Raw genomic sequence first — 12,444 nt, forward strand, 5'->3', positions numbered from 1 at the left:
TGGAAGACATGTGATGAGATGCTGGGGTCAGAGCAGCCTGTCCTCTGGGAGAGACAGGACAGAAAGGAGGGGCAACACGGGAAGGCAGTCAGCACTGAGGTAACTAACCGAGAAAGGCTTCTCGGAAGAGGTGGTGACAAGTGAGGTTTTGAGGGATGTGTAGGAGTTAGCTAAGTAGAAAAAGAGAAAGGCGTTCCTGGAAGAAGGGAACAAGGAAAGCATTGAGAGAGCACCCAGGACCGTGGGACTGTCAGGAGGCCCTCCAGTGCCAGGCCCAGGGTGGGGGGGTCCACACGGGTCTTTGATCAGGGGCGGGGGGCAGCCTGGGAGTAACGACGTCTGTGTGGCTGTGGGCGAAAGGGCAGGGTAGGTGCAGGGCCAGGTGGAGCCTGAGGGTATTTCCTCTGTGTCTATCTTTGAGTTTTGGGTTTTTTGTTTTTTTTTTCTTTTTTTATAGAGAGACAGAGACGGAGATGAGAAGCATCAACTTATAGTTGCAGCACCTTAGTTGTTCACCGACTGCTTCTCATACGTGCTTTGATGGGGTGAAGGGTTGGGGGGCTCCAAACTTGGGCTCAAGCCAGTGACCGCGGGGTCATGTCGATGACCACACACTCAAGCCGGCAACCTCTGGGTTTCAAACCTGGGACCTCAGTGTCCCAAGTCGACGCTCTATCCACTGCGCCACTGCCTGGTCAGGCCGTCTTGGGGTTCCTTTCAAAGCTGCCACAACTTTCAGCTTCCTGTTCTAGGCCTGGCCCCACCCCCGACCCCCAGGCCCCAGGTCCCCAGGTCCCCAGCCACTCTGCCTGGGCTTCCAGCCGCCCAGCCTACCCCACAGGCGGTCATCCAGGCACCACGGTGTCCCCCTGGGCTGCGGGACATCGGCAGCTGTCTGCCCCTCTGGCCTTTCCATCTTTCTGCCGGTCAAGACTGTGCACCGGCCAGTTGGGAGAGGTCCCCAGGTGGAAGCAAGGCCTGGCAATGACCGGAGGCCTGGAAGGCCCGAGGAGCCTGGAGCGGGGGTGGGGGTGGGGAGGCTGAGGAGAGTTTGTGCTGCCCGGCCAGGCCTGCGAGGGCGGGCACTGCCGCTGCTGGTGGTGGACGCCAGAGGACACCAGGGCCGTCGGGGGTCATGGAGGGCTCCAGTCTGCCATGCCCCCGGGGTCCTTGAGGTCAGCTCTGCCCACGTGTCTGGGCCCTGACCACCCCACCTGAGGCCACGCCCGGTTCTGTGCTTGGCTAACCTCACACCTGCCCTGGTTCCAAAATAGCGGTGGGGAAACTCCAGCTCAGTGTCTGACTCAGCCCATGGGTGCTGGGGTGGAGGGTGTGGATGAGCACCGGGCGGGGGGGGGGGGCGGGTGTCCCAAAGAGCCCTGCTGGGCCTACACCAGGCCCCCTCCCCCTGAGAGCCCCCTGTCAGCCCCAGCCGCCCAAGGATCCCCGGGGGAGGCTTGTTGCAGGCCAGGTACTCCCAGAGCAGGGGCCAGGAAGACACCTGACCCAGCTGCATGGCCAGTGGGGGTCGAGGAGGGCTGCCCAGAGGAAGGGCGCAGTCGGCCGGGCCTGGACGTTAGGGTGGACCTTGGCCGGGGAGGGGAGGGCGGGCGGCCGGCAGGCCTGAGGAGAGACGTGTAGGAGGGAGGCAGTGACCCAGCTCCCTGCCGCAGCAGCGGCAGGAAACACTGAGTGTGGCCGCCTCATCCTCTGAGGGCCAGGGAGCTGGGGACCGCCCGGTCTCCCAGACAAGGAGACAGCGGCCCAGAGAGGTGGAGCGGCTGGTCCTGGGTCACGCAGCGGGCAGGAGGCAGAGTGGGATGTGCAGCCCGTGCTGTGAGCCCCAGGCTGGGCTCAGCAGGACGGGCGGTGGAGAGAGTCCGTCCGTCCGAGGTCAGGACGTGCTGTGCCACCTTCCAGGGAACCCCTGGCCTTCTCTCGGCCTCAGTTTCCACATCAGTACAATGGCGGGGGAGGGGGCTAGGAGGCCCGGAGTGGAGTGTGGCTGGCGGGACAGAGCCGGCTCCGGGCAGCGGGCAGTGTGGGCACCTCCCACACCCGGGGAAGCGCCCCAGGCAGCCCTGGCTCCCCCTGGTGGGGGCAGGGCGGGTGTCCTTGGAGGGTGCGGTTGCAACACAGCCTTTGAGGGTGACGGCCTCCCACACGCTGACGCCTCCTGGGGTTTTGTGGGTTCTCTGGAGACACCAGGACCTCAGGAAACGCCCACGTGCAGCCATGTTGGGCCCTGTTCCTGCAGCAGGCTCTGTACCTGCGTCTTCCCGGGGCTTCCGGCCAGGACCTCCCTTCCCTGGGCTCCCCCCACTCCCGGAGCCCGGGAGTTCCACGTCCTGCTCAGCCTCCGGCCAGGGAGCCCCCGTCCAGGATTCCCACACCCCTGAGGCCCAGGCTGAGCTCTCGAGCTGGTCGCCCTGACCCCCTACACTCAGCAAGCCCCTCCACGGCCTCCCCTCCTTGGGGGATACCCACCACGAGATGGGCCCAGAGTCCCTCCCAGTCTGGGGCAGCATTTGGTTGGCTCCTCACTGCTGAGGGCGTGGGCTCCCACAGAAGCAGGGCCTTGGACAGGACGTGAGGACAAGGACTTTATTTTGGAGTGGGAAGTGGGCAGGGGAGGAGCCAAGAGGGTGTGTTAGAGACACACTTGCTGGACAGGCCAGCAGTCTAGGGAAGCGGTGGGGGTGGGGAGGGGAGGGCAGCACAGGCACCCCGGAGTTTTCAGGGCACGGGGTGGGGGGCGTTCACCCACCTGCTCCCTCAGTCGTCACTGAGGAAGCTGAGCACACGGGCCAGCATGTGAGTCACCAGGAAAAGCCCTGGGGCAGAGTCCCAGGTTGGTGCCTGGGGCAGATGTGGGGGGGGGCCGCAGGACACCACCAGCATCTGCCACTGCCCCTGATGTCCTCCGCTCTCAGCTAGGGGGCCGCTCTCAGCCCGGGACCACAGAAAACGTCCCACCTCCGGCCTGCCTCCGGGGCCAAGCTCAGATTCAGTAAGCATCTGCTGAAAGAAGGAAGAGAAACCTGTTTTCGTGGGGGTTTTTTTTGATCCACCCAGTAACCCCGGTCTGAGGCCTAGGCTCCACGCTCCAATCAACTGAGCTATCCTCAGCGGCTGAGGCTGAGGCTCTCGGACCAACCGAGCCACTGGTTACAGGAGGAAAAGAGAGGAAGAAGGGGGAGAGGGAGGGGAAGAGAAGCACATAGTCACTTCTCATGTGTGCCCTGACCGGGGATAGAACCCAGGACGTCCACATGCTGGGCCAACACTCTATCCACTGAGCTAACCGGCCAGGGCCGGGAAGGGAAACCTTAGAGCAAAGGTCTGGTGACCCACCAGAAATTTCGTGTAGGTCTGCTGAAAGAGTTAACCTTCCTGATGGTATATGAAGATTATAGAGTCTATAATCACTGGGTAGGCGAGGCCCAAATAGGCAGGGGTTGGTGTTGGGGGTAGGAACGCCTTGAGCCATGCCCCAAGATGGATCCCAGCCCTTGACTCCCTGACCCTGGAGGCAGTGGAGATATTGCACGACTTATCAGACACCTTTTGTATACCCTATTCTGCGTGGTCAGCAAGAAAAAGAACTCCATACCTGTGAGAAAAAGTCCACATGGCCTCAGTCTGTGCATCTGTGAAATGGGTACAGGGTCAGATCCTTCCTCGCCAGACCAAAGCTGCGACTGTTTTTGTCATCACCTTTATTATTATTTTTTCTTAAATTTTCACTTTTAAGCCTGACCAGGCGGTGGCGCAGTGGATAGTGCATCAGACTGGGATGCGGAAGACCCAGGTTTGAGACCCCGAGGTTGCCAGTTTGAGTGTGGGCTCATCTGGCTTGAGCAAAAAGCTCGCCAGCTTGAATCCAAGGTCGCTGGCTCGAGCAAGGGGTTACTCGGTCTGCTGAAGGCCCACGGTCAAGGCACATATGAGAAAGCAATCAATGAACAACTAAGGTGTTGCAACATGCAATGAAAAACTAATGATTGATGCTTCTCATCTCTCCGTTCCTGTCTGTCTGTCCCTGTCTATCCCTCACTCTGACTCTCTCTCTGTCTCCATAAAAAAAAAAAAGGCCCTGGCCGGTTGGCTCAGCGGTAGAGCGTCAGCCTGGCGTGCAGGGGACCCGGGTTCGATTCCCGGCCAGGGCACACAGGAGAAGCGCCCATCTGCTTATCCACGCCCCCCCTCCTTCCTCTCTGTCTCTCTCTTCCCCTCCCGCAGCCAAGGCTCCATTGGAGCAAAGTTGGCCCAGGCGCTGAGGATGGCTTTGTGGCCTCTGCCCCAGGCGCTAGAGTGGCTCTGGTTGTGGCAGAGCGATGCCCCAGAGGGGCAGAGCATCGCCCCCTGGTGGGCAGAGCGTTGCCCCTGGTGGGCGTGCCGGGTGGATCCTGGTCGGGCTCATGCGGGAGTCTGTCTGACTGTCTCTCCCCATTTCCAGCTTCAGAAAAATACAAAATAAATAAATAAATAAATAAAATAAAATAAAAAAATTTTCACTTTTAAGAATCTACCATCTAAGACTGAAAAGCTCACCGGGGGGTGGGCTGAAGGGAGGCTCCCTGAGTTAGGTCACCAAAGCGGGGATGCACAAGGCCTGGTGAATTGGGGGTTTTTTTTTTGTTTTTTTGTTGTTGTTTTTTTACAGAGACAGAGAGAGGGATAGACAGGGACAGACAGACAGGAACGGAGAGATGAGAAGCATCAATTATTAGTTTTCCGTTGCGTGTTGCGACACCTTAGTTGTTCATTGATTGCTTTCTCATATGTGCCTTGACCGCGGGCCTTCAGCAGACCAAGTAACCCCTTGCTTGAGCCAGTGACCTTGGGTCCAAGCTGGTGAGCTTTGCTCAAACCAGATGAGCCCATGCTCAACCTGGTGACCTCGGGGTCTTGAACCTGGGTCCTCGGCATCCCAGTTTAATGCTCCATCCACTGCGCCACCGCCTGGTCAGGCTGTTTTTGTTTTTGTTTAAAGATTTTATTAGCCCTGGCCAGTTGGCTCAGTGGTAGAGCATTGACCCAGCATATGGAAGTCCCAGGTTCGATTCCCAGTCAGGACACACAGGAGAGGCACCCACCTGCTTCTTCACCCTTCCTCCTCTCCTTCCTCTCTGTCTCTCTCTTCCTCTCCTGCAGCCATGGCTCGACTGGAATGAGTTAACCCTGGGCGCTGAGGATGGCTCCATGGCCTCCACCTCCGGCACTAGAATGGCTCTGGTTGCAACAGAGCAACTCCCCAGATGGGCAGAGCATCGCCCCCTGGTGGGCATGCCTGGTGGATCCCAGTCAGGTGCATGCGGGAGTCTGTCTGCCTCCCCACTTCTCATTAAATAAAAAAAATAAAACAAAATAAAAAATATTTTACTGGCCCTGGCTGGTTGAGACGCCGGGCACAGAGAAGGTAGCCTGGCCTCTCCACAGCCTTCACCTGCCCCCTCTCTCCGCAGGTGGTACTCGGGCAGGATTTCCAGGCAGCTGGCCGAAGAGATTCTGATGAAACGGAACTACCTGGGAGCCTTCCTGATCCGGGAGAGCGAGAGCTCCCCGGGGGAATTCTCCATCTCTGTGAAGTGAGTGCTGACCAGACGCGGGGCAGGGCAGGGGAGGCAGACAGGCAGACAGCCGCTGAGCTGAGTCTCCACGCCCACACAGGCTCCCAGACTGAGGGCACAGAGCACCATCCCGAGAGAGAGAGAGAGAGAGAGAGAGAGACAGAGAGAGAGACAGAGAGAGAGAGAGAGAGCCGCCTAGCAGACTGAGGGCACAGAGCACCATCCAGAGAGAGAGAGAGAGAGAGAGAGAGAGAGAGAGAAAGAGCCGCCTAGCAGACTGAGGGCACAGAGCACCATCCAGAGAGAGAGAGAGAGAGAGAGAGAGAGAGAGAAAGAGCCGCCTAGCAGACTGAGGGCACAGAGCACCATCCCGAGAGAGAGAGAGAGAGAGAGAGAGAGAGAGAGAGAGAAAGAGCCGCCTAGCAGACTGAGGGCACAGAGCACCATCCAGAGAGAGAGAGAGAGAGAGAGAGAGAGAGAGAGAAAGAGCCGCCTAGCAGACTGAGGGCACAGAGCACCATCCAGAGAGAGAGAGAGAGAGAGAGAGAGAGAGAGAGAGAAAGAGCCGCCTAGCAGACTGAGGGCACAGAGCACCATCCCGAGAGAGAGAGAGAGAGACAGAGAGACAGAGAGAGAGAGAGAGAGAGCCGCCTAGCAGACTGAGGGCACAGAGCACCATCGAGAGAGAGAGAGAGAGAGAGAGAGAGAGAGAGAAAGAGCCGCCTAGCAGACTGAGGGCACAGAGCACCATCCAGAGAGAGAGAGAGAGAGAGAGAGAAAGAGCCGCCTAGCAGACTGAGGGCACAGAGCACCATCCAGAGAGAGAGAGAGAGACAGGGAGAGAGAGAGAGGGAGACAGGGCAGTGAGAGAGAGAGAGAGAGAGAGAGAGACAGGGAGAGAGAGAGAGGGAGAGAGAGAGAGAGAGAGAGAGAGAGGGAGCCACCTAGCAGACTGAGGGCACAGAGCACCATTGAGAGAGAGAGAGAGAGAGAGAGCTGCCGAGCAAACTCCTGGAAGCAGGTGACCACCGGGGGTGGGGTTTAGGGACGGATGCAACCCCAGGTGTGGCCCCCGCCCCGAGCATCAGGATGTGCTTAGAAAGCCGGCTTGGGCTGGGCTGACTGCAAGGCCTCAAGCACCAGCTGAGGGTCTGGATGTTATTCTATGGCCATCAAAGATTTATCATCTGGGAGAAAGGAACCGCTGGGGACAGGACACACCAAGGCACGGAGGCAGGGTTTCAGGGTGGATGCTGGGGGCCAGGCTTGCTTGGGTTCAGATTCTGGCTCTGCCACTTCCTGGCTGTGTTACCTTGGACATGTCGCTGAACCTCTCTGTGCCTGTTTCCTCATGCCGCGTGTCAGGCTACATCCTAGAAACCAGGGAAACGCCCAGGAGACCACCCAAGTTGCCTCCCTTGTGGGTTCATGTCTTAGTTGGACAGACAGTGGACAGAAAACAAATGAACACAGGGACAGTCTCCCAGAGGAGGTGGCATTAGCCTGACCCGGTGGTGGCTCAGTGGATCAAGTGTCGACCTGGTATGCTGAGGTCACCGGTTCGAAACCCTGGGCTTGCCCAGTTGAGGCACATACCTGTTCCTGCCCCACTGCCTCTCTCTGCTCTCTCTAAAAATAATACATTTTAAAAAAGAAAGAAAAGAAAATGGGAACACTGTGGGCGTGTGGGGCTGGAGGAGTCCTGTGAGTTCTTGGCCCTGGCTCCCACCGGGATGGTTGTGGGCACCTGCAGTGACCCCTGTCTCCCCTCCCCTCCTCCCAAGCCCGACCCCCACTTCCACCCAGTTCCCTGCAAGAGCAGGAGATGGCGGGAGAGGTGCCCACCAGCTGAGCTGGGCTGGCTTTCAATGGCTCCCGGAATCGGTTCCAAAGACCAAGGTTACCTGGCAGTATCGGGACATAGGAGTGGCTTCTGGCACCTTGAGCTGAGGGGAGGTGGTGGCCCTCTCCACCCCCTCACCCCTCTCTATGTCTCCTCTCCTCACAAATCAGGGGGCCTGAGCCTGCCCACTGCCCCCTTCTGGCGCCTCTCTGTAAGTGCAGCCAAGCCTGTGCCCAAGAAGAGAGGTTCAGAACCCCCAAATCTCCACCTATTTATTATGGTGTCTGCGTCCACCAAGGAAGGGCAGGGCAGGACAGGGAAAGTGTGGTAGGAAAACGGACTTAGCCGGGCCCAGCGTGCTCACCACGAAGAAATGAGTAAGAGAAATTCAGTGACAGCAAGCACAAGCCACATGGTAAAGGAGGTGACATCTGAACTAGATGGAACCTGAAGAATGAGTGACAGTTTGGTGCACCAAGTGGGGCAAGGATATACCAGGCCCCGGAGAGAGCATGTGCAAAGGCCCAGAGGTAGGCCGGTGAAAGGTGGCTTTGGACAGCAACAAATCTGACCAGGAGGGGAGACGGGCTGTACTAGGGAGCAGCAGTTCTTGAGCAGGGGAGGCAGTGCTGAGGCTTGGGTCTGGGAGCGTCCCTCAGAGAAATCTTGGCACGTGGATGACCCCAGCACCTCCCCCAAGGCACCCTGGCCAGGACCTCCGGGGGTTGAACTGGCAGCAGCTTCCTGGGCCCTGCAGGCTGGCTCGTGCACAGCCCCGCCGGGTGGGATCCTGCACCTTCAGTTTCGTGCCAGCTGGGTCAGGGCTCCCAGGACCCGCTCCTACCCGTGGTCCGCTGTCTCTCGTGGAGGCCTTTCCGTGGTCCTTGGGAGGATACCTGGGCAGTGATCAGAGCAGGAAACGGAGACTCGGACAGTCTGTGTGGGGGGAGCGCTGGCTTTTGTGGAGACCGCGGTCTAACCCCGGGCTCACTGCCCCGAGCTTCTGTCTCTTCCTCTGTAAAACGAATGTCCGGGCAGAGCGAGATGCCTGGCGTACAATAAGCGCTTAATAAATGCCAGTTGTAGCCATTGCCATTGGACGGACCCTTCGAGGGCCACACGGTGCATCCTGGCCCTGCCCCCACGGGTCCAGGGCTGTTAGAGAAGGGAGGCCGTGGTGTGGGGGGTGGCGAGAGCCCAGCTCCTGTCCCGGCTTTGCTCCGGGGCTGCCGTGAAGCCCCTGGCAGACCCCGCTCTCTCTCGACCGTAATGTCCCCGTGTGTCACGTGGAGACGCTGACCCGAGGGCCATCCAGAAAAGCGGTGCACGGGCTCGCCGGTGAGGGCATTTCCGCCTGCGCCAGCGTGGCTCGTGGGGACTCTCGCCCCACGACGCACGGTGCCTTCTGCACACTCACGCCAAGCCTCACAAAGCTGTCAGAAGCAGGGTGTGTGGGCCTCACGGAGCAGCCGGGGCCACGGCCGGCCGGCCTTGATGAGTCTGCAGAGGGCTGGTCCTGTCCCACATCCAGAAGCCCATCCGAGCTGGCTGGGGTGCAGTCCTGGGCCGTGCAGCCACTGACCCCGACTTCAGTCCAGGTTGCTGTGGGCTCCTCTGTTGTGGGTGACGCTTGCTCCCCAGTGAGGTGTTCTGTGGGCTTCCTTTCGGGCTAGAGGCCCCCCCCAGGGGGCGAGGGGCAGGTTTGCTGGGCCTCTGAGGCCCCTGAGCACCGACTGCGCCCCAGGCCCGGTCCCAGGCGCTTGGGATTCGGCCACAAACAAAACAAGACACAGTTCCCTTCGTTAGGCTCCCGTGTTCTACTGGGGTGACAGGCAATAAAATAAACGGTCAGTAAATGATACAAAATCTTGGAAGTTGGTAAAGGCACTTGGGAAAATGAAGCAGGAGGAATAGAGTGGTGGGAGGCACAATTTTATGCACACCGAGACAGGGAGGAAGTGATCCCAGCAACAGAGATTCCAGGTAAAAAAACAAAAACAAAGAAACCTAAAAGCTCAGAGAAGTACAGTAACTTGCCCAAGCTCACACAGCAAGGAAGAGCAGAGCTGGTGCCCATTGACCCTCTGCGCCCAGATAGACTTGATCTACCCTTCCACCCACCTTCCCTGAGACCCAAAGTCCCAGCAGGAGTCTGGGTCCACCAGCCCCCTTCCAGGGATTTTTGTGGGTTTTTTTTGTATTTTTCTGAAGTTGGAAACAGGAGGCAGTCAGACAGACTCCCACATGCGCTCGACCAGGATCCACCCAGCATGCCCACCAGGGGGTGATGCTCTGCCCATCCGGGGCGTCGCTCTGTTGCAACCAGAGCCATTCTAGCGCCCGAGCGCAGAGGCTATAGAGCCATCCTCAGTGCCAGGGCCAACTTTGCTCCAATGGAGCCTTGGCTGCAGGAGGGGAAGAGAGAGACAGAGAGGAAGGAGAGGGGGAGGGGTGGAGAAGCAGATGGGCGCTTCTCCTGTGTGCCCTGGCCGGGAATCGAACCCTGGACTCCTGCACGCCAGGCCGACGCTCTACCACTGAGCCAACCGGCCAGGACCCCGAGGGGGTTTTGATTCTGTTCCATGTGCAGGTACTGCCCTTCCCTGTTCAGAGACAGGACAAGGGAGGTTAGAGAAGGGCCATGCCTCATGGAGAGACCACCCAGGGGGCAGTTAGCAGCCTGGCCTCCTCGGACTCCTGACCTTAACCCAGGCTGTTTGGACGCCAGTGTCACCTTTGCTGCTACTGCCACCAAGCCAGAAAAACCTGCCGGGCCGGACCAGATGCTGTAGCATCAGGGCTGACTTGATCCTTGGGGCTTTTCCTCTGACAGCCTGGGAGCCCGGCCCAGCCCCTCAGCCCCCTGGGCAGGTGGGTGTGGGGGTCACACACAGAGAGACAATACAGGCGCTCTGCTGGGAGGGATGCACACGCCCAGTCCCACACACACCCGCACGCACGCGCAGTGGAGACAGACGCCGGGCACGCACAGGCCAGGATCCTGCAGGCACAGGTGCCCTCGGCTCCGCCCGCTGTCCTGCACCAGCTGGGGGTACCCCTCTTTTGGCCACGCCCAGGTTCAGAGCCCCTCTGAACTGCACCTGCCTCCTTCTCCATCCCAGGAGGGCTCTCCAACAGGGCTGTCTGCTCTCCGTCCAGCCCTCCCAGTCCAGGGGTCACTGTTCCCAGACTCGGTCCCCCTACGTACCTCGTGTCCTAGGGCCCTGGGGTGGGAGGTGTGCAGAGTCCTGGTTAAGAGGTTCTCAGGTTCCCTGAAGGATGGCGAAGGCCAAGAGCAGACGGGGGGGAGAAGAGAGGAATGTTCCTAGTGAGAGCCACAGATGAGGGCCCGGGCGTCCAGGAGACAGGCTGGCCCGGTCGGGGCGGGGATGGGGAGAGAGACTGCACCCCCCCCACCCCCAGTGCTGAGCCCTTGGGGTCATCAGAGGGACATGGCCCTGCTGGGCCTTAGACAGGGCAGTCCCTGATCAGGCCTGGGGCTAGCACGGCAGCAGGACCCACGCCCGAGGCACACGGCAGCCTTTCCTGCACTGGAGCCCCTGGCTGGGGGCAGCCCCCATCCTCTCTGGGCCCTGCTCTCCCGGCGGCGGATCAGGGAGCAGCGTGAACCAGTGGGAGCGGGGATGAGGCCTGCCTTTCTTTTCTTTTTTTCCCCTGAGTCCCTTGCACGGACTAGGGGCTGAAACATGCACTTTTCCCAGATTGGGGAATTCTTTTTTTTTTTTTTTTAAAGGGTGGGAAAGGCTTAGTCTTTTTTTTTTTTTTTAAATTCATTTTTAGAGAGGAGAGAGAGAGACAGAGAGGAGAGAGAGACAGAGAGAGAGAGAAGGGGGGAGGAGCTGGAAGCATCAACTCCCATATGTGCCTTGACCAGGCAAGCCCAGGGTTTCGAACCGGCGACCTCAGTATTTCCAGGTCGACGCTTTATCCACTGTGCTACCACAGGTCAGGCAGATTGGGGAATTCTTAAATCCTCAGGTTGGAAGGTTCCGGAACACCTGGGCCTCAGGCCCCTTTCCTGCATCTCGCCCCCAGACTTCCGCTCTCTGTCCCTCCTCCTCGGCATTCAGGGGATGCTTCATTTTGAATCACTTTCCAGGTGGCTGAGGACAACGTTCAAGCCCCAAAGGGCTCCAAGTTGAGGCCGTCTGGGGGTGAGGTCTTTTCTCAGTCGCCCACCCCCTTAACTCAGCCTAACCCAGAGGGGGGGGCCACCCGACCCTCAGGGTCCCCCAGCACCGAGTCAGGGCACCGGGCGCTCAGACGGTGAGTCCACGGGGACACCTGTTTCCTGGCTTCTCGCCCACCTGGCTGTTGGTCTCGCTCCGCTATTTGGTTGACACTCCTCTTGTGCACTCAAGTCCAGGGGTTCCCCTGTGGCTCCCAGCCTGGCCCAGGGAGCTCTGGGCAGACTTTTGGTGGCACTTGCACAGCCAAGAGTCCCAGGCTTCCCTCACCTCACTGTGGAGAGTGTATCAATGCACCCTCCCTTCCCATCGGGCAGGTGAGGACACGAAGGCCCAGAGAAGGGGGCTGGGGTGTCTGTCCAGGCAAGCTGTGGAGCTGGGAAGGGTGCCACGCAGAGGGGACAGGAGAAGGAGGGCCTCCCCGGGGGTGGGGGGCGGGGAGTGACAGCCCAGGTAACAACACAAAGTGGGACTGGGCTGGGAATGACAAGATCTGGGACATTATTGATGTCACGGCTGGAATCAGTAGTTATTGCTATTGCTCTATGATGCTAACCAGCTGGGGACACTGGCATGCAGGAGCTCAGATGTGGCCCCAGCTCTGGCCTTGGTCACTCTGAGGCTCTGGGCAGGTCGTGGCTGCACGCAGGGCCTCAGTTTCCCCATTGTGCAAAGGTCCCAATTGGCTCTTTCCCACCTGGTCACCCCTGGGGTGGGCCTGGCCACCCCTGCAGCAGGGAGTAAGATCCTAGTGGTTTGTGCTGTCCGTGGGCTGACCCACACCAGCCCTCCCTCTGGCCTCAGCCCTGCATGGCCCGTC

General features: G+C 59.5%; 1 protein-coding gene across 1 annotated transcript in view; it reads left to right on the forward strand.

The window, feature by feature from the left end:
* GRAP (GRB2 related adaptor protein) overlaps positions 1 to 12,444 on the forward strand; it is a 31,316-nt gene that overhangs the window by 13,728 nt on the left and 5,144 nt on the right. The window contains exon 3 of the mRNA XM_066264397.1: positions 5,469 to 5,591. Coding sequence (XP_066120494.1) covers positions 5,469 to 5,591 — 123 coding nt within the window. The remainder of the gene's footprint in view (positions 1 to 5,468; positions 5,592 to 12,444) is intronic.

Source organism: Saccopteryx bilineata, chromosome 2 (assembly GCF_036850765.1).
Source record: "Saccopteryx bilineata isolate mSacBil1 chromosome 2, mSacBil1_pri_phased_curated, whole genome shotgun sequence".
Lineage (NCBI taxonomy): Eukaryota > Metazoa > Chordata > Mammalia > Chiroptera > Emballonuridae > Saccopteryx > Saccopteryx bilineata.